General features: G+C 40.6%; 1 protein-coding gene across 6 annotated transcripts in view; it reads right to left on the reverse strand.

The window, feature by feature from the left end:
• Positions 1 to 308: 308 nt before the first annotated feature.
• Positions 309 to 23,864, reverse strand: part of LOC105197398 (insulin-like growth factor 2 mRNA-binding protein 1) — a 111,818-nt gene continuing 88,262 nt past the window's right edge. For 2 of the 6 annotated variants that reach the window (XM_039446321.1, XM_011163718.3), the window contains 6 exons: positions 17,248 to 17,424; positions 16,587 to 16,970; positions 16,106 to 16,358; positions 15,324 to 15,680; positions 14,477 to 14,728; positions 309 to 13,731 (listed from right to left, as the gene is read on the reverse strand). In XM_039446321.1, coding sequence (XP_039302255.1) covers positions 13,495 to 13,731; positions 14,477 to 14,728; positions 15,324 to 15,680; positions 16,106 to 16,358; positions 16,587 to 16,970; positions 17,248 to 17,424 — 1,660 coding nt within the window. In that variant the 3' untranslated portion in view covers positions 309 to 13,494. Of the gene's footprint in view, positions 13,732 to 14,476; positions 14,729 to 15,323; positions 15,681 to 16,105; positions 16,359 to 16,586; positions 16,971 to 17,247; positions 17,425 to 17,748; positions 17,958 to 23,864 lie in introns of those variants that run through there. The other 4 variants (XM_039446322.1, XM_011163719.3, XM_026131230.2 and 1 more) reach the window with 3 other exon arrangements.

Raw genomic sequence — 23,864 nt, forward strand, 5'->3', positions numbered from 1 at the left:
AAAGAAGAAGGAGGGGGAGGGGGGGGAGGAGAAATTTAATGAGATACTTTTTATCCGGTCCGTGTTTACGTGGTGCGCGCGATAACGCCGACCATCCTGACCACGAGGTATCGATATTTCGATTCGGAAAAAAAATGGGTGGATCCCCCCCAAATGTTATCCTTCATCTCCCTTCTTTCGCTTACGATTAACATTACGTTATCTTCCTTGAGATGCATTGTATCATCGGTCCTGCACTCTTTTTCCGTCATCTCTCTTTCACTCATTCTCCCTGTGAAATCAGTGTTCCTCTTGCTATTGTGATAGTGTTCCTCACATTTCTCTTTTTTTTTTCCATCCCTATTTACTTAACGGCGAGACGGCGCGGCGTCGCCGCGTTCGCTATGATGATTATCGATTAATTATTATTATTATTTCCTTTATGCATGCAATCATCATTATACGTGGGTGTGTGCTTCCGTTCTTCCTTTCCTCGATTATCCTCTCCCTCTGCGTGTACCTCGGCGTGCGTATATAATTAATTAATAATATGTACGTATATTATATAATAGAGATATATATAAAAGTATATATATATATATATATATATATGTAGTATGTGAATGTGCATTGTGGCATAGACAGGTCGGTGTCTATGTAGCATATCGTCATTCGTTATGTTATTTTGAAATTCCTTTCTAATGCGCTAATGAGGTTTGTGGCCTTTCGGTCACCCTAGCGTCGTGCTGGGTCGGACCGATTCTTCTGTTGCTGCTTCTTCTTCCTCTTCTAAATTCCTCAGGTATACATTATGCCGTGGCCTTTTATCTTGTCTTTTGCTCTGCTGCGCGAAAGCTGCGTTTTCATTGCTGGCGTTTCGCCTCCGTAACTGCTCCTCTCTTACGTTTGTTTTGCTTTCTTTCGCTATGCCCTGCTCCTTTTTCTATTACAGCGTTTAAATGCTTACTTGCGGTTAATTTAGCAAACCTTTCTCGTCGTGGCAATTTTATCTTTTTGTGAATTCGCGCGATCGTCATCGAAGCGTCGTGCGTAGTAACGATCTCAGCTTAACATCTGTCAATTTTCTGTTTTAGTTTGATTATATATTAAAATTCTTAATCTAATCCCTGATAGATTTTTTTTTCTTTCCAAATTGTTCGAAGACTCATAATGGCCGCATCTTCTTGTTTTCTTCCACTTTGATTATCTTGAAATTATCAATTTGACTCGTGATTGATGCGATCTTCATTTCCGAAACAAATGTTTGAGGGTCCAAATTGATCTCTTCCTCGATGGAGATTGTTGCTGATTTTGATTATTCCAAAAGTTTCTTTTAGCGTTTAATCCCTATAATTCAATATCCTCTAATAATTGCAATACTTGAAAATTCAAACCAAGTCCTTCGTGAATTCTTTGGGATGAAGATTAACGCTTTGATTATATTCTCAAAATTATAATTTAATTTATCTTTAAAGATATTTGAATGTTCCTTTTTCCTTTGTTGGAAGAGCGACATCTCATTCACTCATTGCTTTTTATCTCGATGGACTGCTTGCATGTTGTTGAAAAAAGTTGCACGTTTGGTTGCATCTTCTACTGCTGTTCTCTTTCCTCGATTCGCTTTCTCTATATTTAATTTATTCTCGCCATTGTGTTGATACGGACGAGAAATCACAAAGCGAATTGCGCCGCGAGTCGAGAGAATCCTGAGAAAAATCTCGCACCGATAATCACGGCAGTCACATCGCAGACGCGATGAGCAATTGTTACATGAATGTGTTGCCTCGATCGAAAAATTTTACTAACCTTATTGAATATGTCATGTGCTCGTAAGATTTAAATTGTAAACAATTTTGAAAAATTGCGGATATTGTCGAAGGATAATTACAATCCCATCTCACTCGCGAATATATAAGATTTTATTATACAATTATCTACGATTTTTATACTGCGACTATTATTTCAAGGGCAAGACGGATCCAAAAGATATGTTCGAGTCTGGTCGGACGTGATCATGTACAAGGATGATAGGTCGAGCTCGAAGAGCCCATCTTTCAATTTACAGAATGCAATAAAAATTCCGCGATGCGCGTTCAATTTCGTTATGAGTAGTGGTCCCGTTTAAATCACCGTGCGTACGTCGACGTGACTCATTACGATCGATATCCTCGTCTGGATATTATGAGGATTACGAGGTAAGGAAGCGAGAGATCGTAAACGTAAGTATTTCACCAGAATTCGTTCGACTCGCGGCAATGTATGTACAGAGCATTTTTTTTTTATGTACACATGTACATATGTACAACGTGCGTTTCGACTTGCTGTATGTGGTCATTGTGGCCGGAGGTTAACGTTGAAAAGCAGATCGTTTAACCCGGCAGTGGTACAGCCCAGGATTATTGTTGGCGGTTTCCGTGAAGATTTTTTTCCGCGGCTTCTCCTTAGGAAAGAGTCATCGCGAGTCAGCGTCCCAAATGTGTTCGTGTATCATTATTGGATTACAGCACAACTCGTGTTTATTCGTTATTTTATTAGCAAGTAACATTTCCTTATATCTGAATAAATTTTGTATCTTTTCAGTTAAGACGCGTGCTTAGATCGGGCACGGTTCATCATTCACGCCAAATGGAATTCAGTGATCGGAAAAAAATCGATGGTACGTTACGTACGTGTATACATATATTTTGCATTATTATTTATTGTTTAAAATAAACGGAACATGATCGATATGCACTAATATATAGTCGCCTTACTATATATGTATATATTTATATATATATATATATATATATATATATATATATATATATAGTAGAGATATATATATCTCTACTATTTTGATATAGATAGAGATATATATATCTCAATTAACGTAAAGAGCACCTGAAGACAAATGATACCACTGCCGGGCTAAAAGCGGCGTCTGAGCGATTATCGGCGGTAGTATAACGCTGTATTATATTCGGTATAAAACATAGTGTTCCTTTTTTCCCGGGAGTGTATGCGTCGTTTCGAAAAATCGGTATCACCGCAAGCAGGGAAAATCGCACGCGCGTGATCTACGGACAGCTGTGTTGTACATCCGCGTATACGGACCGACAGCGCGACATTTTCATCGTAACCGTAGGAAGAATGAACAAGCGCATCACGCACGAATGTGAAAACTAGAATGGCAGAAAAAAAAGGAAAATTAACAACGGAACATAACGCGTGAGCGAAGAACAAGAGCCCTGTTCCCGAATCGTGTTCCGAAGAAGTCCTTCCGCCGATCGCTCGAGCGTTCTGCCGGAGCTGATTCTATCTTCTTTTTCTTGCTCGGTGCAACAAGTGAATAAACAAAGACAAAAAATAAGAAATAAAGAAAAAAAACCAAGATTAAAAATACGGAAGAAAAACGCGAACAACTATTCTTTTCTCTCTTTTTTTGTGCGCCTGGCAGCATTTTTTTCACTTTTCGTTTCTTTTAATTTCATAGAATTCTTGTAAAACTTATGAGGTAGCGATGGTATTACGTAAATTCCCTGTTTATTCATTCCTCTCGCGCAAACACGGAGTGAAAGGAAAGAAAAAAAAAAAAGAATTTGCTTCCTTCTTTTGTATGCGGGATGTTTCCACTCCGTGTGCGGAGCTTTCTCGCTTTCTCCCGGAAACGGCTATTTTGGGTTTTAGTATTATTAATCTCGTCATTCTCGACATTGCCTCCAGCGTCCGATCAGTCGCCTCATCTCAGTGTTGGCAGTGTTGAACAGCCTTATATGTCAGATATAGTTACTATCGTGAAGAACAATCGATAGATCGTACCTCACGTCGAACCTGATCGCACGGCAGAAAAACTGTCCATTCTTTCGTGAGAAAAATCGCGCTTTTTATTATTTCTTCTTCCACAATAATGGAAGTTTGCAATCTTTATATTTCACTTGTGAAATATTTTCCAATTTTTTCACGATATTGAAGCACAAATAGAATGCTTCGTACCGAGTAATTTCTAAGGAAACTCATCGTGTGTAAACAGCGCGAAAGTTAAACGTCTTGTTTCGATATCTCGATAGAATAGACGATTTTCTACTGTGCAATCGTTTTTTTTTTTTTGCGGATGTGATCATTCCTTAGCATATATAATCAGTCGCAAAAATTCGGTAACAAAATGAGACGAGGCACACCTGTGCGGAAAACTGCGTACAAAAATGTCGCTCAATTTTTCTGTTCTCCCATCTTCTCTCTCTCTCTTTCTCACTCATTCACTCGCGCGCGCGCACACACACACACACACACACACACACACACACACACACACACACACACACACACACATACGTACGTACTCTTGCTTTTGCTTCCTCTCAATCTCATTCACTCGCTTCATTCGCCCCGTTCGACGAACGGCTATTTACGGGTTGCACTTAATCTGCTGGCACGTCGACTAATCATCCGCCTCACGTTAATTAAGTTTAAGCTTTACATATAATATATATCTATGTACAACAGATGTATAGTGTATATGCGCTGCGTAACTATGTATACATAGGTATATTTCTCGGGGATCATCGGGGGAAGGGTAAATGCAGTGTAGAGAATAAGTTACATATCCGCGCGGCTCTTCATCATAATGCCCATTATTGGCAACAATAGGATAATAATAGATAATACACCGGAAGTCCCTTCAACGGGCTCCCACCGTCGTCATTACTTCTCCATTTTTACTCTCTGTCACACTCTACTTCTCTAGCATCGCTTAGATCACCTTACGAATTACATTACATCTTCCACGCATACGTTGCTTCACTCTCTTAGCGTTAATAAGCGCCACATTCTTCTCACATCTTTCACTGTCCCTATCATTTGGAGGCGCGACATCACGCCCAAGGAGCTTATCTGATATACTATCTGTTTAGCGATATCAACCTGTCACAGTAATAACAATGCCCAAGTGTGTATAATAAGGCCTTCGATTGCCGCCACGTGCCCGGTCCCAGAAATGTTTCCTGTGCCGAAAATACCGATCGTCCCCATTTGATTTTTCCCAAGCGGACGTCCGGTCGCGCACTCTCTCAAAGTATCTGGATAAAAAGGAGGCTTCCGTATGATCTTTAATATTTCATTACTGATGCAGAGCAATTGTTTCTAACCATTTCCGATAACTATTGAGTTTCCGATTATATTCGATTATTATCGTGTAATATCAATTCGCAATTTATTCAGATAGCTTCGAGATGAATTTGCGACGTCCGGTCGCGCTCATCGCGTATTTTCAGAAAATAATCGTCAGTTCATCGAGGAACGTGAGTACGCGCCAGTAACGAAACGGTCCCCATCCTCGAACGAAACTCGCGAGTAAAATCCGAAAAGAGCGACTACTTTTCCCTTAGAAAATTTTTCCGGCGGCCTTATATCACCGTTTCCTGCACCCGAAATCGCACTTACTCCAAATCTCTATCGAAACCCTAATACTAAAGCCCAAAATAATCTACCTCTCCTGGCTGCAATCTGCCATTTCTGTTTTACTTTTGCTTTTGTCAATCACCCCCCAAACTTGGAACGCGAACGCGAACGCGATCCTCGTCCCGTTTTCGAGCGAGAAGCGCGTGACGCGTATTTAATATTAAAAATCGGTTTAAATCACCTCTTATCGCTATTATTACTTATTAGTCGCTATTATTAATTAAAGACAAGTATCCTGCAATCTGTTTGAGTTCCAAACGGGCCGCGGTCGCGCGACCCTGGACGCGAGTTGTCTTTCTCTAAGCGTTGCTGGCGAACGCGATCGCGGGATCGATCGTTCGGATTCTGCATGCCGGAATACATGTACTTATATGTAAATATATATATATATTTTTTTTTATATATCAATATATCTTGTCGGTGAATCGTGAGTAATGTCGGTGAGAGAGTAATGCGGAATAATGTCGGTCGAGAGAAACGTTGCTTCTACATTTCTCTCCCCATTCTATTTCCGGATGTGCTATGCGCTACTGTGTATTACAGGGATGTTCCTCCTATGGCGATGCTGCCAAGTCGAGAAGTACCGACCAAATCGATCGAAATTCCAACCACTCTTTTCCACCTTTCTTGGAAGGTGCGCGCCGGTTCGCGAGAGAGTTGTCCGGTCGTTATTCGTGATTTTTATCGGATCGAGTGGCGCTTTCGTCGCTCCTCGAAGGCTCGTCATCGGTAGGTGTCTCGATAAGAGAAGGGCTCTAAACTCCTACTTCGGAGGAACTCCTATTGTATGCGTATTGGTTTTGATGATCGGACGCATCTGGATGCCGTCCGCAGAGAGTTGTGCTGCGTTCACGACTGATCCTGGATTGCAATTGATCGACCAATGAAAACGAGAGCATCCTGGCTCGAGCATCTCGTTCGTCTGACTCTTTCTTCCTGTCTCTCTCTCTTGTCTGAGTGTATCTTCGTGGAAAGTCCGATATATACTGCGAATCGCGTAGTTGTTACGCGTTAGACGCTCTCTTTATTTTCTTCCTTTTTTTTTTTGTTAAATACCTTTTCTCGCTCGCAGGCGTGTTCGCCTGAGATTCTGCCGTCTGTGCACTTTTTGTTTCCTCTTGCGATTTCACTCTCGTAAGTGATACGGTGCGCGTGTTAATTGTCGTTCATCGCCACGCGTTTTGTGCGAGTTCTGTTCAACTTGCTGAAGAATGTTCGGCGATGTCCTGCAGAAAACGTCGATTCTTTATTGATGTAGCAATACAAGTCTGCATCTAATGAAAGAACGGAAGATCGAATAAAAACTACATTGTGCGAGAGTCATTGGAGACACGTTGACGATGTTAGAACGCGCGTTCGTACAAAGAAAAATGGAGTACTTGTTATTTTTCGAGGCTTGTAGGTAGTTGAAATGTTTTCTTTCTTTCTTTTTTATACTGATTGATTTTTCCAATTTGTGTTGTCTTTCTTTTTGTATGACGATGATATTTTTTTGTCTTCTTCATTCGGCGGAATGACGTTAAATTTTATTCTTTTTCGCTCGAATCTCCTATTTTTAGCTTAATCTGCCAGGATAGAACCATCTTAGCCAAGCTTAGTATAATCTTCACTTTTTACGCGATCTTCGACAGTAAAATACTCTAGAATACTAACATTTAGCAATAAATCGATTTTGTACATTTGTTTGTCGATATCTCTACCAGTATAGATTAAGTTATATTTCTCGCCTCTAACTTTTCGTGCGCCACGCGGGCGCGCGCAATAATTTATAACGTTAAAAATTTTCTTTCTTCTTTAAGTTATTATTATTATATTAATAATTTCATCTATCATCGTTTGTTATTTTGTTTGATTTGTACATTCTCTTTCTTTCTCTCGAGCGTGCGAGCGGGTTGTCTCTCTCTCTCTCTCTCCCTTTGTCTTTCTTTTCTAATTTTAGCACGTTTTCTGAATGCTTGAGGAATCGGCCGAATAATGTTTTCCTTCTTCCTGACCAAAGAGGCTGTTTCTGTTTGCTGTCTTCTGAAAGGTACAACTCTTCTACCTCTTTTTAAATTTTCCTTCTTTTCTTTTTATATCTTTTGTGATCTGAAACTTTTCTCTAAAAATTTGTCCCAACAAAAGTATCCAAACTGAAAGACTCGATGAACGAGCGAAAGGCGTGAGTTTTCGTATGCGGGGGCACACATCGATCTGTCTGCGGGAAGAACGCAGCGATTAACGTTTTTCATAAATTTCGCAAATTTATATACACATTAGTGAACGCTAATCTACCTTTATCTAAACTTTTGTACAATTTTGAGGCAACATTCCAATTTTTCTTTGTGCGCCAGATTATACCGGCGACACGACGTGTTTTTATGAAAAATAAATAACAGAGCCTGTTTCTCTCGTTGAAATCCGTCGGACGCCGCGTTTTTTCCCGGAGCAAAAGCTTCATTCGCTCAATTTAGAAAGAGATATTCCAAAAGAGGGCGGGTGGGCGATGGTACTCGTCGAAAGGCCGACTCGACGAGGTCCCGGACGGAGTGTATCGCGTCCCTCGTGGACCTCTCCTCAGCGACGACGAGTCTCTGTGATAGGGGCGATTCGCGTGTCTCGCTTCGCGTCGTGCTTCTTCTCTCAAGTGTCCGGACTGTTCTCCCTTCATCGACTCGAAAAATTTTGAAAGTACGGGCCAAAAAGGAAATCAAAAAGATGACGCGTGATATGACATTGGTCTCAAAGTAGCGTAAATGATTTCGTCGACCGTGAGAATAAACGAGGGCTTGATTCCGTATTTGCTATCTCCCATTCTGTATCCTTCCCTTTGCTTATTATATCTGCGCTTCACTGTTATTGTTTTCTTGCATTTTTGCCTCTGTTATCGTTGCATCCTGTTCTATGCGGCAATCTATTGCTTGTGTGTTGTACTTAGTTTTGCAAACGTGTTTCTCTTGTCCCTTGGCACTTTCTTCCGTTTCGCAACTTCTTTCTTCTTTACAAGCTTTAATACAAATCTCTCCCTCTCTCTCTCACTACTCCTCCCTCCATCTCTCATCATTTAAATATTTACGCTTGATAAATAATCACGTGGCACGGGTCTGGGCGAGGGTACTCCTCTACGGTGGTACGACGCGAACGAGGTCCCTCGCATAAAACTACGAGGTTCCTGGCCCGGGCCCCATCTCGCCGACGGCCTCGCCAAGCAGACCCGCGACCGCCGCTTCTTCGAAATATATTATTAAATATAATATACAAATTTATATCCCACTAAAAAATCTCCTTCACGTCGTAATCTTTCTCCCCCCCCCCACCTAAAAGCGAGCGAGCACAGCGCAAAAAGCTGCGCGCCTCATCCCCCCGATTAACTCTTATAATCCTCTCTCTATAACGTTAATTTATCCGTTTTCCCGCGAAAATTACTTCATTTTGCCACTCCTCTCTCTCTCTCTCTTTCTTATCTTACATTAAAAAAAAACTCTCTCTCTCTCTCTCTCTCTCTTTGTTTTCTCACCTTAATATCGTAAAAATTCATTAAGTTATTAAAAACATCTAACAAAAAAAATTGAAAAAGAAAGATTCACTTGGAGTCTCCCCAACAATGTATCAAAAATAAATCTACGTTTTCAGACTCGTTTTCCTCTTTCATTCTATTTTCGATTTTTTTTCTTTTTTTTTGTTCTCCTTTACTCGTGTGCTAGCTCGACGCTTTATCCTTGCACGATGCAGCGGAAAAGAAGACTTGCATTCTTGTCGCGCCTTCGGCGTTAGATATGTAACCGATCCTCGCTTTGTTTTCGAACAGTTAAATTTTGTATTTAAATTTCTTATATACACAAAAATGTTGATTATATTTAATTTTCATTTAAAAAATTAAGATTTTGTTTCATCTAAGCTTTAGATCTATTAACAGATAAACATTCAATTACCTTATCGAGCTTCTATATCCACTTTTATAAACACGAGTTAAAATTAACCGAGATTACAAATCGGAATTAAGACCTCAAGATTTTAAAGACAGGGAATGAAAGCGGAAAAATATTACGTATTTAATCAATTCTTATTCTTATTATTTTTTTAGAAAAAGTTGAGAATTGAATTTTTATTGCGCGAATAAACTTTATTTCATCGTTAAGTCTAGTCTTGAGGTTATAACTTGACCTTTATCTTTATCTTTTTTGCTGTATTGAGAAAAAAAAACAAAGAGCCGATTATAAATTATGGTTAGCGTTAACCAATGTTTATAAAAACCGTTTTTTAATTTATTGAAAAAAGATAAACTCGATCAAATCAATCAAGAATGAATAATCGATGATGAAATTAGATTAATTTAAAGAAACATAGATCGATTGATCTTACATCTTTTTCTAAATCCATAGCTTAGAAGAAACAAAAAATTAACATAAATAACGATTAAAATTAGTTAATATTTTTTATAGTTTTACAAACAAATGTTATCGGTTCGAAAAAGCTAAATGCAAATCGGTTACTCACATATTTAGTGATTAAAATCGAAAATAACGCAACAAGGCAATGCGCGTCTTCGTCCGCTCCAAAGAATTCTATTCTTATCGATTAACATTCGCGAAACAATATTCACACACTCTAGAAATTTAATTTTCGGTCTTTTCCAAAAGAAATAATATTAAAAAAAAAAAGAATAAAGATCGATTAAGCACACGTTGTTACATCTTCTTTCATCTCTCGTTCCAATATCTCTTTTAAATCTCGATTATCTTATTTATCCTTAACACCTCGTGTAGCTTTGTACTAAACGCATACCGAACGCCGAGAGTGTAAATCGGCGGGCCCGTGGGGCCCGTCGTGTCGCCAGACGTGGGTGCCCCGATGGGGCATTCCACGTGCCGATACCGATGCCGCCTCGGTCGCGCGCCGATACGAGCTCGATAACTGTCGATCGATCGTGAAAAACAAAGTCCCGCATTCCTGCCGGACGATAAACTCGTGTGATAATTACTTGACGATCCAGGTAATTACGAGAGACAACGAAATCGACGTTCGCAAGGTTCTTTGAAATCTTTTAGAGAACGATCGAGCTCGGATCGGCGCGAGACCGTGCGCCGTGATTGATTAGTCCGTTTGTATTTGTTGAATTTCCTTGGTCATGCTTAAGGAGCACTCTGCAGGGTCGATTTTCTCGACGCCGAATCTGATTTGATTCATCGCGTTTCCCGTCTCGCTGCCTCCGCCTCATCTACCTGTCGCGCGATCAATCGTCTGAAACCTCACTCTTCTTTTTCCGTTTCCCTCTCTCTTCCCCATACCGCTCTAAAAGCGTCACTTCGGAATGTCTTCAGAACTCGACATAGCGACTCTGATGCGTGACTCGATCACCAGTATATCAGCTAGAGCAAGGCTCGAGGTCGCCTTCGATGGCGCGACAGCACCGTTGAAGAAGGACTTGGACGCGAAATCGCGCGCCATTCTCTTTTTCTTCCTTCCGTCTCTCCGTATCCTCGAGCCCGAAAGGAATCTTTTGGCTCTGTGCAACGGGATAATAATGGCCGATTATACGCGTTGCGAGTCGCGATATCGATGCGAGATCGAGATCGTTAAGCTCCGCGGTTCTCCGCGCCCGGTCGATCTTGCGTGCCTCTAACAGCTATAATTTGCAAAAATTACGGGGTTCGCAGGCTCGCCGGGGGACGCTTCGCGGAGGCTCCGTCTCGACGCTCGTCTCGGCGACACACCATCCGCAGCGAGAGTAAATGTCGTCGCGATTAAATGTCGCGACACCTCGCTCTCCCGTCGTCCCTTTCCATTCTTCTTCTCACCCCTTTCATCTCCTGCCCATCTCACATTAAGTCTAATTCTCCCTTACTCTTTCTCTCCTTCGCCTTTCCTCGCCGTTTAACTTCTAATCAGTAATCAAATTACTTATCAATTAATAATTATTATTCAACACACGCACACTCACACATTATTACATTCATGGTAAAAGTAAAAATCCCTGAAAAGTTTTGTCGGTTCACTTTTTATCCCTTACGTCCCCTCCTTCGCTCGCCGTTTGTGCTTTCTTTGTGTCTCTATCTCTATCTTTCTCCTTCGCTCGCTATTATTCGTTGCGTACCGACAGTCGCTTTTTCTTTCTTTCCGCGTGCTCGAGAAACGTCCTTCAGTAACGCTTGTTGAAAACGTGGCACAAAACGGCATCCGTGTCGTATCGATATGGTTACTGCACGATCAGACTTTCGTCTCCTTTCTCTTTCTTCCCCTTTTCGTTTTCCTTCTGTTTCTTTTTTCGTTCATCTTCATCACCAATCACTCGTGCCAAGCGACTCGATGTCTCGTCGGCGTTGTCTTCGACATCTTTATGGCTACTTGTCGATTTTTCCCCTCTCACTTTCACGTATCTGATCCCTCTCTACACATCTTTCTCCCTCTCTCACTTTCGTGGCTCTTGATGAGGAACTTGAGGCGAATAGAGCGTACACGACGCATTTCACTTCACTAATACGAAATAACTCATAGTCGCTTCTTTGGTATTACGTGCGAGGAGGGGCGGGTTGGGGCGCGGGGGTCGCTTCTATTCTCTTCTCCTCCTGAGGCATCCTGGCGTATGTCTACGACCGGCAATGGGTCGCCGTTCCGTGGTGGTACACGGATTATCTCGGTATTATTTAAGTCTCGTATTATCGTTCAACGTCTCAGAATTGTGTGTATAAAAAAACTGTACCTGATCTGTTTTTTTATTTTTTTTTGTTTTTTTGTTTTTTTGTTTTTTTTAAGAAAAACCGCTTTCCTCCTGTATTAGTAAGAAGTAAATAGTATATAGCGATAATAGTAGTAGGTAGGTAATAATAATAGTAATAGTTGCAGTAGTAGTAACAGATATAACATAATATGTAATTGTCACTTAACTTCTCTGTATATTATTAATAACTTTAATATTAGATAGACTTTTTCTTTTTTTTTTTAGATTAATCGGTTTATCGCTTCTCCCGCGCATTTCACTTTCGTATTAAATCTTTAACCGTAATGCAATGAGGTAATAAGGTTGTGTGTGTTTTTCTTTTTTTTCAATTTTTTTTTTTTTAAATCAGTTTGTTTCTCGTCGAAGTGTCCTATTTCATCGGCGGCGGTAGTTTCGTTTTAGCGCTGCGAAATTGTCGTGCGCGGCTGTGTGTTGTCGCTTCGTCGCTATCGCAGAGGATGTGCGCGCGGGACGCAGGCGCGACGCGTAGAGCGAAGGGGAAAACGCCACGATCCTCGTCAACGAGAACGGGAGTTTGTCGTGAGAGTCAGCGATCACGTATGGGCAGTGCCTGCCTAGACAAAGCCAGATTCGATAGTATATACACTCGGTGCTCCTCCGATCGGTCGCGGCTTCGTCTTTACTTCGTCTACTATTTCGTGCTTTGCGTTTGAGTTACCTCTCGAGAATCGCAATCGTTTCAATTCAATCCCAATGCGATTGATTATTCGCAACATTCGTGTGCGTCCTCATTGTCAATAAGGACACTTTACCTAAAATAAATTAATCATTCGCACATGATTAACGATCGCGATGAACGCATTCATTTTAGACCGAACGGAGGGCCCGGGCGGCCTTCGTTGACTCTTTAGATTGGCTCACAACAGTCGAGCCTCGGAATTAGAATCTTTGGAATTAAAATTCATCATTCAATTTCTCAGAATTAACTCTCCAAATTGTCGACTCGAGCACTTTTAGAATTCTCGCGTTGACTCGTCGAGTTGAGACTTGCAGATCGTTCCTGGAACTGATCTACGCAGCCCGAGCCTACGCAGCCCGAGCACGAGAACTGTTACTACTAAGAATTATTCTGCGGAGTCAGAAGAGTCCGCGAACCTTGTTAGTGTATCTCGGTCGAGTTAATTCTCAGAACGTTGCTGCGCGTCTTCCCGTCGCGATCTGCGCGTCGCACACCCTCGTTCGAAGTCCTCCCCCGTCGGGGAGGGTCGCGCGCGCCCCGCGAGAGGAGAAAGTCGCGATAAAGCTCAGCCTCTCGACGAGAGAGAATGTCAAAGCGACGACGAGGCCACTTCGGCGAATAAAGCGGATAGGCGTTTGTAGCGTCGGTCCGCGTCAGGTCGGTGTCATCGATGTTAATATTACTGCGGCGATGATGGAGGCTGCGGCTGCTGCTGTTGGCTCGATGGCGAGCCGACTGATTGTTGTTGAGAACCAGGTTGTGATGTCGTACCGCTTTGGGAAGTAGCGCTGCCATCTCTTTTAGAACGGGAGGCGCCTTCCTGGCTGCTACCGCGACCGGCGCGTGAGCCAGCACCACCAGTTCCACCAGGAGTGCCAGATTGCAGTACCATAGCGCGGATCCGTCTCTGTGCCGACTACAAGGAAAGAAAAAGTTTATTTATTATTAAAACAACACATTTCACTACTGATTTAATAAAAGAAAACCGTATCGATTAATAATCCTTGTGTGCTTTTAGTGAATTGTTTATTTCTTTTGGTAAATTCAAGAAAAAATTATTATCGTATGTATTATAGTTGAAAAAGGGATGTTATGTGGTTCCGTGTAAGAACGACGAACTCATAAATGACTCACAAGTTCGAATCCACACACACACATCCCATGTATACAGATTTTTTTAAATTTGTAATCTTTAGTAGGAGTCACAAAGAAACTCTTTAAATGACGTATATGGACTAATACTTTCACCCGCTTCTATTATTACTACTATTGTTAAAGAAGATATTAAAATATTTCACTTATATATTTCATAGGGTAATTCTCATTATGAAAGAGACTAATTAGTGATCAAACTCCAAGTTTGATTCCTCGACACCCACGTACACTTTATATATGTCTCGATCGAAGACTTATCAAAGGAAACTATTATGATTATTATTTCTTATAATGTTGTTATAATGTTGTTATATATTTTGAAAAACAAAAAAACCTTTAAGTCTCATAACTCATAACTGCAAAACAACTTTCAATATGATCTGATACGAAAAGAAGAAAAAGGAAAATATATATATTTCGTAATAGACTAATCAATCTGATATGAACAAAATTTAAACATCCAAGTTTCTGATTATAACAATTATTTAAAAAGTTAGCTCTCTCACCTGAACAGAGAAGAAGGGTCCAATTATATGGACTGTTGTTTCTTCTTCAGCTGAAGGAGGAGTCGCTTGCTGTTCTGATAATTTGATAACGCTTCCGGTCACGCGCTGCAGTTCTCTTACGTTTTGACCGCCTTTGCCGATGATGCGGCCGACCTGAGTGCTGGGCACAAGAATTTCGATGGTCAGCCTGACGTCTTCAGTGCCGGCGACGTATCCCTCCTCACGCATTTTCTCAAAGATCAAGTACTGAGCCTAAAATCACAAAAATTTTTGACAATGTAGAAATATACAAAATTAAATTCCTCAGTTATCTTAGAAATTAATATAAAACAATGAAAGAAAAAAAAATGTTAAAGGGTCAAACGGGACCGATCCTCGCATTTTTAGTTCGAGATCGGTACGGGGCCCTTTTTTTAATATTCCTGCCGATTCAAGTTGATGCATAGGAGACAACATCCACCCAAAATATGGCAGGGTAATCGCGAAACTCTTTTACGGGACTTAAGAGTATTGGATAATTTTTTTAGTGAGCGACTGGATTTGAACCCGCGATCTTTACGTTGGTAGGCCGGACGCGATACCTATCTGCCAATATGGCATCGACATTATGTAGATATTAAAACGCTTCAAACACTTTAGCATTACCTTTAACACTAGTTTAGCACTATTAATAACAAAAATAACTTTATAACTCGTGTCATTTAAATGTTAATCATTTTTTTAAATAATACGTAAAGTGTTGAAAGAGCCATCAATCTAAATATTTGCGAAATTGAAAAAATAATAAAAGTCAAGACTCTCGCTCTTGATTGGGAGATTACGAAACAACGAGGACAATCACGCTTACCTTCCACTGAGATTCCGGGGAGCCGACGATGGTGACTTTCCTCTCAGTCTGTTGCTCAGCCGGCTTATCTTGCTCAAGAGGAGCGATCTTCACACTCGCACCGGAGAATCTGATTATGTTACGAATGTGCGAGCCCTTGGTGCCAATAATGGCGCCGACGCTGTTGTTGGGAATGTAGAGAAAAGTCGTCTCCTGGGTATCGCTGGCGGGGACGCCTTGTTGAGTAGGCAGACTGCTCTGGTAGGGATATGGGGCGGGTCCCGAGCCGTATAGGCCGGGTCCACGGGAGCTGTAGCCCATACCGGCGGTAGACATCATGGCCATCGGGTGTAGTCCGGGGAACATCATACTTTGAGGCTAGTGAGAACAATGATTATATCGATTAGAAGCCTTGTCACGTTGCGCAACGGCGTTTTCGACGCGATCGATGCGCTCTACTCGCGCCAAACCTCGACGAGGTCGACATTCAACCTTTCCAGATTAACTAAAAGCTTGATGAAAAAGTTTGCTTGCCATTCCAATTTTTGATAACAAATATCCAATCTAAAGTTTTTAATGAAACTGAGACTTGATCTCCACGTAATAGTGCCATTTATAAGTTATTGAAATTCGCGCGACTGTATTTATATTGTTTTATACTCGTTTGCATTTGTATTTTTATAATAATTTTCATGTTTATATTTCTTCTACATATTCTTTTTAATTTACGCGACAATTCAAAATTGCTTTATGCGATATGCTTTATTGTATAAGGAGAGACGAGTATAAGCAATGAGACTCACAGCCATAGCTTGCAGATCGTTCTCGTAGCTCTGACGCAGCTTGCTGGAAATCATGGACTCGGCTTTGCTCATGTTATCAATTGATCCTTTAACCGTGATGATGCGCTCGAGGTTGAAGCTGTTGATATCGTTGATACTGCTGACGGTAATCTTCGTGTCGGTGTCTTGCATGATTCTCTTGATTGTGTTACCGCCCTTACCGATGATTCGACCGATGAGATTGTTGTGCGCGAGGATCTTCAGGGTGATCTCACTGTTGACAAACAACGTAATAATGTAACTAAAAATTCAGTTAACGAGGAAACATTTCAAACGATAAATTAAAAATCGTATTTATATTGAAATTGGTACGATCGCGAGAGTCAGCTAAATCAGCCGAATCAAGTATTCGTTATTTTCGAAGAGAAAAATATTTATATTAATATGTATTAATATATGATTAATATCATGATTGTTATAATTCTATCAGAGCGATTCTTACCCCTTGTTCGTGTTGTTGGCTTCCTGCTGCATGACCTCCAGGATCTTCTTACAGGCGTTGGTGCAATTCTCGGGATTGCCGTAGATGGTGATGGCTTTCTCCAGAGAGCCGACATTGTCCTTGCGGTGCACATCGACCCGGGCGCGCGTCAGCTGCGTGATCTGCCGTATGGTGGTACCCTGTCGACCGATTATCGCGCCCACCATATCAGACTGGACGAGAATACGCAGCGGGAAATCGGTCTGACGACCGGAACCCGGCAGCCCGGAGAAGGCCACGCCGCCGGCGCGCTGGCTGCGGCCCCTGCGTCGGCTCTCCGCCGAGGACATCTCCACTTTTAGCGGATTGCCGTCGAAATCGTAGCCATTTAACTGGTTCACAGCCCTGCGAATAACGAAATGGTTGAGTATCTCTCCTGGACGGCGAAAGAGGGGTGGGGAGGGGGAGGGGGGAGATCAGCATTTCACGAATTCCTGAAGTCTCATGAATTTCGAATGTCAATGTATACATACGGTGGGAAAGAACTTTCGTGACTTTTCGTGGCAAGCAGAAAGTGAGTAAAGTGCGAGACAGGCATTTTTCCGCGTGACAAATTTCCCAGATCAATTAATCTCCCGCGTGGAATGCGTGGAGAAAATAAAAGAGCGTGCCGATTACGTACTGTTGTACTTGCTCTTGCGTCTCATAGCTAATGAGCACGCTCGTTGTATTCGGATCCCGCGACGGCACTTTTTCGATGTTTTGGACCTGGCCGTAGTTGGAGAACAGCAGATCCAGCTCCTCTAATCGTAATTGAACCGGTAGATTGCTCACGAGGACTTTGGAAACCCCACTGCTGCTGAAAATAGAAAAATAATATCCGTGATTAGGGGACACGCGTTCCGACTGCGACAGAATTAACACAAAGCTGAGTGAACGATTCCTGGTAACACAACTGATTTTATACATGTTCTGAACGATTATAAAACATTGGATCTATAAACGTTTAGGAAACATACAAAATGTACATAAATCAATACGTGTTACTTGGAATACTTCAAAACACCACACACACACATACGTACACACGCGCGTATCTAATTTCTTAATTAATATTTAATAACACAACATTAATATATTGTTAAGATAGTGTAACGAATTCTGGTAAAAGATATTCTATTACCATACAATCTCGCTCATTTTTTGTACAAATTTGAATTGGTTCTGACTGAGTAAAGATTGTAGACGAAGGAAGAGAGCGGCCATGTAAGTGCCAAACTCGAGAGTGACTCTGACAGAATTACACGGCAGCGAGCTAGATATTCCAACGGTAACGGCTAATAAAGTTTGAAAGTCGAGCGCTGTAACCTGGTGGGGCGTCGTCGATTGTTTACATTACACCGTGACATTGTTGCCTTACAATATAACGAGATATATCCGGTGACGCGTGCCTTTCTCATTGTCAGACAATATTACTGTCAGATCTTACATATTTATCAGGGTAAGTTATATATCAAATTAATTTATTATTATAAAATTGATTACTATATTGAAATATTACGGTATCAGAGAACAGATACATTGATAACAGATGAGAAAAAAAAAAATGTGCCCGAAATAAGACGAGTGATATTTTACGCGTTAGATAAGAAATGAAAATTTCAAAGTATATACTTTATATGAAATCTTTCTATTTACAATTATGAATGTCTTAATAATTAAAAGGATTATTCAATTTAATGTAATTTCATTAAGGATTGTTATTCTAATACTAATATACATCGTGCGCATTAATTACACTGAGAAAAAATTTTATTTGAATAATTGCAATAAAATATTTATTTACGGTACATAAATATTTATTTACATTTAATAAATCATTGCAAGTATTCAAAGAAATATTTATTAAAATTTAGTAACTATTTCTCCGAGCGTAGGAATCGACAGAAAGAATAATTATTGTAACAAAAGTCTTTTGAGGATCTGAGATCACGTGTTGAAATAAACATTTCTATGCGAGCTGCTCCTCGAATCGTACGCGATTAACGTGCCTCGAATTTCATTTTGGCCGGCTTTAGCTCACTTTGTTCGGGCTTGCACGAGCGTGAATTGTGCTTGCGCGTTTAGGTGCATCGGCGTGGCCGCCACGACGACATGAATGAACCAAACGGCAAGTAAGAAGAGTACGCGGAGCGTGAAGAACAAAAAGGAGGGTGGAACGACCGAGGGAGCGACTCTCACTTTCGTACGTATCGATTTTTCAGTGGGCCGACCCACTCATCGACGGTGCCGCGGCGAGCTTTCGAGCAACCTTGAAGAAGACGCGGCGAACGACCCTCCAGGACTTACACAGGTCCCCAAGGCAAACTCCGCCGTACTTTCGTCAGATAAGATGATTGCTCGATTGACCTTGAGCAACTTGAATTAATTAACACTAAAAGTATGTTTTTGATCAATTAGATAACGAATCGACTGTACGGAAATATCGTCAAGTTAAAATTGAAATTTGGCAGAAATTGGTGAACATCGCGCTTTTACAATAAATGTTTTCAAATTTCTTTTTATTTACGAGTTTTAAATAAATTTCGCTACAAGCGGCTCTGACGAATAAATTGTAATTGTATCGTTGAAATTTTTACATAATTGATTCTCATAAAAATGATGTAATTCTAATAACGTTTGCTACCGGTCTCGTTGAAATATGTCAAATGGATTAGAGACCATCTCTTCGTGTATTGTAAAAATAATTCATGAAGAAAGCGAAATGTGCTCGATACACGCAAGATGTATCGCTCGCTCGGGATGCGCTTACGTTCCACGAAGGATCATTCCGTATTAATGTTGCAATTCACGAGCAACTGCAGTATCATGAATTTATTTAATCGGCAAATTGAGGATCGATAGTGTTGCAATGTCGATCTCTATTCGCGTAATAACGCTCGAAAGTAAAGTGCATGCAACCTTGTCAGACAAGGAACAGCGATAAGAAAACTAGTGCGGAATATTGAAGTTTATTCATATCTTTCATGATTAAATGTATAAATGAATAAAAATCCTAAATATTTTTACATTTAATAATAAAAAAATTTTAGAAACTTGGAAAATACATTATTTCTTTACCATAATCACATATAAAATTCTATATTAATTATATTTTACATTTATTTGGAGAGAATTTCTTTTAAATACAATTTAACACGTTTCAATCTTTAGAGATAAATCTTTCAGATATGCATTAGACTTACATTCAGCCTTTTTAAATTATATTATGACTGTGAGAGTACATGTCAAAATGACAAATTAAGCAAAATTGAGGTAAAAAAGGGGTGGGAATAGAAGAGGATAGGCATGCAATGAACGCACGGGCGCTCGTGCACGCGAGGAAAGAGAGAGAAGAGGGGGAGGAAAAGGAGAGATACGGCGAGCAATGCGGAGGGGTAGATGGGGGTGGCCTTTGTTTCGCGCACTTCCCTCTAGGGGATTTTCGGCGATATCCATGGTATAGTGCGAAGAGTGCGTGTACCGTCCGCCTTGTGGTTCCCGCGGCCCATCACTCACCGGAGGACTTCCTCCCTCCTTTCCCTTCATCCCTTCCCTGTCTTCTCCCTCTCTTCAACCCTTTTGCACGCACGTGTGACTCGTTGGCGATTTGGTCGGGTCACCTTTAACGAAAGGCGGCGGGTTTTCGCGAGGCAAGGGAGACGAAGGGATGGAGGGAGGGGGGAGGCGAGAGAGAAACGAGGGGGAGAGAGAAAGAGGATAGAAAGGAAAAAAGAGAGAGAGAAAGAGAGAGAGAGAGAGAGAGCTTTTGCGAACAGGGATGGATCGCGGCGGGTCACCCCCGTGGAAGAGCTTTTGATGTCCCGGCCTAAGACACCTTTTTTCGGATACTCTTTTTCTTCCGTCCGCCCCACTCTCTGGCCGCCCTCGTGTTTTTTTTTTGTCGTTTAACGAGCCGATGGAGCGAGCTTGGTGGTCGAGGTGTCGAAGGGAAAGGAGGGTGAGAATGAGGAATGGATAGAAAGCGCGGACGAATCGACTGAAAATTTCGATGGTAGCGCGATGCGAATAATTTTGTGAAAAGAATCGAGGAATGTCTAGCTTTGAACAATAGTATATTATGCGTGCTCGGGCGACATCACAGATCGGTTTCTTCGTGGCGATTTCAATGAGATGCGGGAGGCCTACAGATGTAATTTACTTTTGAGAAAAATCTCTCAAGATTGTTAGTATCGAAGTGACGAAGTGTGCTCATCATTTTCTTATAAATTACGGAGAATGAATTGTGGGCGATCGCATATAAATACAGCCCTGCCCGAAGAACCGACGTCGTCGACTTGCGCCGTCCGGACGCACGGCGCCAAAATCGATCTTGAAAAGGGAAAGTGCCAGCGGCGTGACTTCACACACACACACACACACACACGCGCGCGCGCGCACACACGCACACGCACACACACACGAGAAAAATCACTATGTGTAAGCCGCTGGCCAAGGGCGTTCACATATTAAAATCCAGGAAGTCCCTACAGTGCGGCTCCCCGTCCTCTTGTCATTTTCGTCAGAATGAGACCGATGTATCATGTACAAGATAAAATACCTATCTCCATTTTCCTCCATTTTCACTACAGGAATTAGAAATTTCGTATCTTATCCGCCGACAAACTGAATTATTGTATCAATGTAAATACTGAGAAAAAGAGAAAAGATCTAAACGAGACACATCTATCAGTTTCGGCATCGATTGTTATAAAAGATAAAATACTTTTTGGGGTGCTGTTATCAGACGTCCCCTTTCCCCAGTCTCGTATAATTCACGGATAAGCTGATACGATATGTTTTTATCTGTTCGAAAAATTTGAACGGTGAATCATGATTCTTACAACAAAATTGTGTTTTTCGAAACGAAAAGTCTCGCTGCTGACTGATATCTACTAAAGAATGACGTGTTCTAGGTGCACTTATACAGATCCAATAAGTGTATATAATTTTTATTTTAAGGAACGAAAAATATCGAATTTTGTTCCTCTGGTTAGGTTTCCTATCAGCAGGAACGGTAGAACGGTCTAACGCGATATTGCTGTTCGTCTAAATGTATCTTAAAGCTTGCTTACGTATCGGAGGGCGGGAGAGCACGTCGTTGTGCGATTCGACATGAGGATCGCGTGTAGGTAGGGTACCTGCGCGACCGCGTGGCACGTGCGTCGCTTTCCAGTTACGCCTGCGTGTGCGTGACGCACGCACGTGCGCAGGGCGCCGCGCCGGCCGAGACGCCACACACGACGATGCCTAAGAGCGATTTCATGAAGATACCTTCCTAATTTCGGTATTACTGTTCAACAATCGATGGATTGAAATGTATTAATAAAAAAAAATTATAAGAACTGTAATAAATTGATAAAACAATTTTTTTTATCACGCAAAAAAATATATCGATAAGTTTTATGTTATTAAACATGTGTTATATTCAATTTCAAAGTAAAAATGAACAATTAAAGATAATGAGCAATTTAAAAGCAAATTCAAGACGCGGAGTTTTCTGCACTGAATGCAAATTTTAATAAACATTTGAATAGAAAATATTTACTAAATGTAAATAAATATTTATTTAGTACAAGAATGACAAATATAATTTAACTATCATTTTTTTAATTAAATAAATATTTATGTACCGTAAGTAAATGTTTCATTGCAAGTATTCAAACAAATGTTTAAATTTATTAAGTTTTTCTCAGTGTGTGCGCATCTAGAACGATGAATTATATTCGGAAAGGGATGCCTTAAAATTTTAAATTGCTCAGAAGTGGTAATTTCAAACGGACGCATTCCAAAAGAAAAACTTGTGCATTTTAATCGAAACGATAACGTCATATCGGTATGTAGCGAGGTAAAGATTGATGCCTCGTCGCTCTACCTATGTGTGGATATAGTAGATAAGGTAGGCATGCAACAGGGGGTTGTTAATATTGACACTAGCTAGAGCCGCCATCCTATTTCTACAATGTCGACGGTGTGTATCTGCGGCAAACCGCCGTGCGTCAGCCAACTTCCAGTAATTTTTCCGCGATAAGCTTGCGCATGGAAAGAGTTAGTATTCCGGTACAGGAAACCGACAATGTGCGTCACCGGATATCGAATTAAGGGTATCGCGAAATGCAGTGTAATACGACGAGTGAAGTAGTACGTTAATAATCGGTGGAAAAATATGAGCAATAACTTCCACATAATCTGATTAATTTTTGCAAAGTCGTATAAAAATTCCATTTTTCTTTTCTTTTTTTTTTTCTTTTCATTTTTACCATCGAGTTTCGTTCAACATTGTCGAGGAGAGATCAATGAACGAACGTTGTCGAAGCGGATGTTTTCGCAATTCAAACCAAAAAATGTAAAAAAAACTCGCGAATACAAAGGCAGAAATTGAGCAAAGGTTTCGAAGCAAATGATGGAAATTAAATTGCGTAACACGATGTGTCAAACAAAGGAAATGTTACGCACGTATAATTAGAAACTTACGTAAATTATTAACGCAATCGGTTTTAAACCTATTATTCTTCTATATATTGTTACTAAAAGAAAATCGCGATTTTTATTCGGGATTAAAATTAATGCATTAACACAATTTTTAAATGCTTGCTAATTGTTCCTGCTAATTATTAGCGTCCTTCTGTATCAAAGGAGTCAAATGATAACTTTAGTAATTAATTAGCTAAAAATCCAAAGCCGACTACTAATGTCAAAGCAAGAATTAATCCGATTCATATTTGCATAAGCATGATGACGCAATATTGTGAAACTGTCACAATGCACACATAAAAATGTCTGAGGTATTATACAAGCTGTACAATCCATTATGTGAAAACTGTATTTCTTTTATGCTTTTTCACATGTTTCACATATTCCATTATTTTCCTAACTATATGCAGCGATAAAAGAGAAAAGGAATAAAAAAGGAACGTGCACGTTTTACAGAGCTGACCTAGTCAAGAATTTTAACAGCGTTCCTGTATTCATGGCCTGCATTATGAAACTTCATAAATGCAAATTAGATAAACGACTTTCAATCTTTAAACGAAGAAACAGTTCGGAAAAGTTATGATATTACGTTATGATTTATATGTATTCAAGTTGCAGTGTCGCGATTTATATCAACATGCACGTACGTATTTAGAAAAATAAAAACCGCGTCTGAAACATATTTCTAATTTTTTGTTTAATTAGTTAATTCATAAATTAACATTCTTTGATCGTCAAGTCCAATCATTTTTTCTTAACGAGTACAATTATGAAAATATCGTCGCG

This window comes from Solenopsis invicta, chromosome 2, assembly GCF_016802725.1.
Source record: "Solenopsis invicta isolate M01_SB chromosome 2, UNIL_Sinv_3.0, whole genome shotgun sequence".
NCBI lineage: Eukaryota > Metazoa > Arthropoda > Insecta > Hymenoptera > Formicidae > Solenopsis > Solenopsis invicta.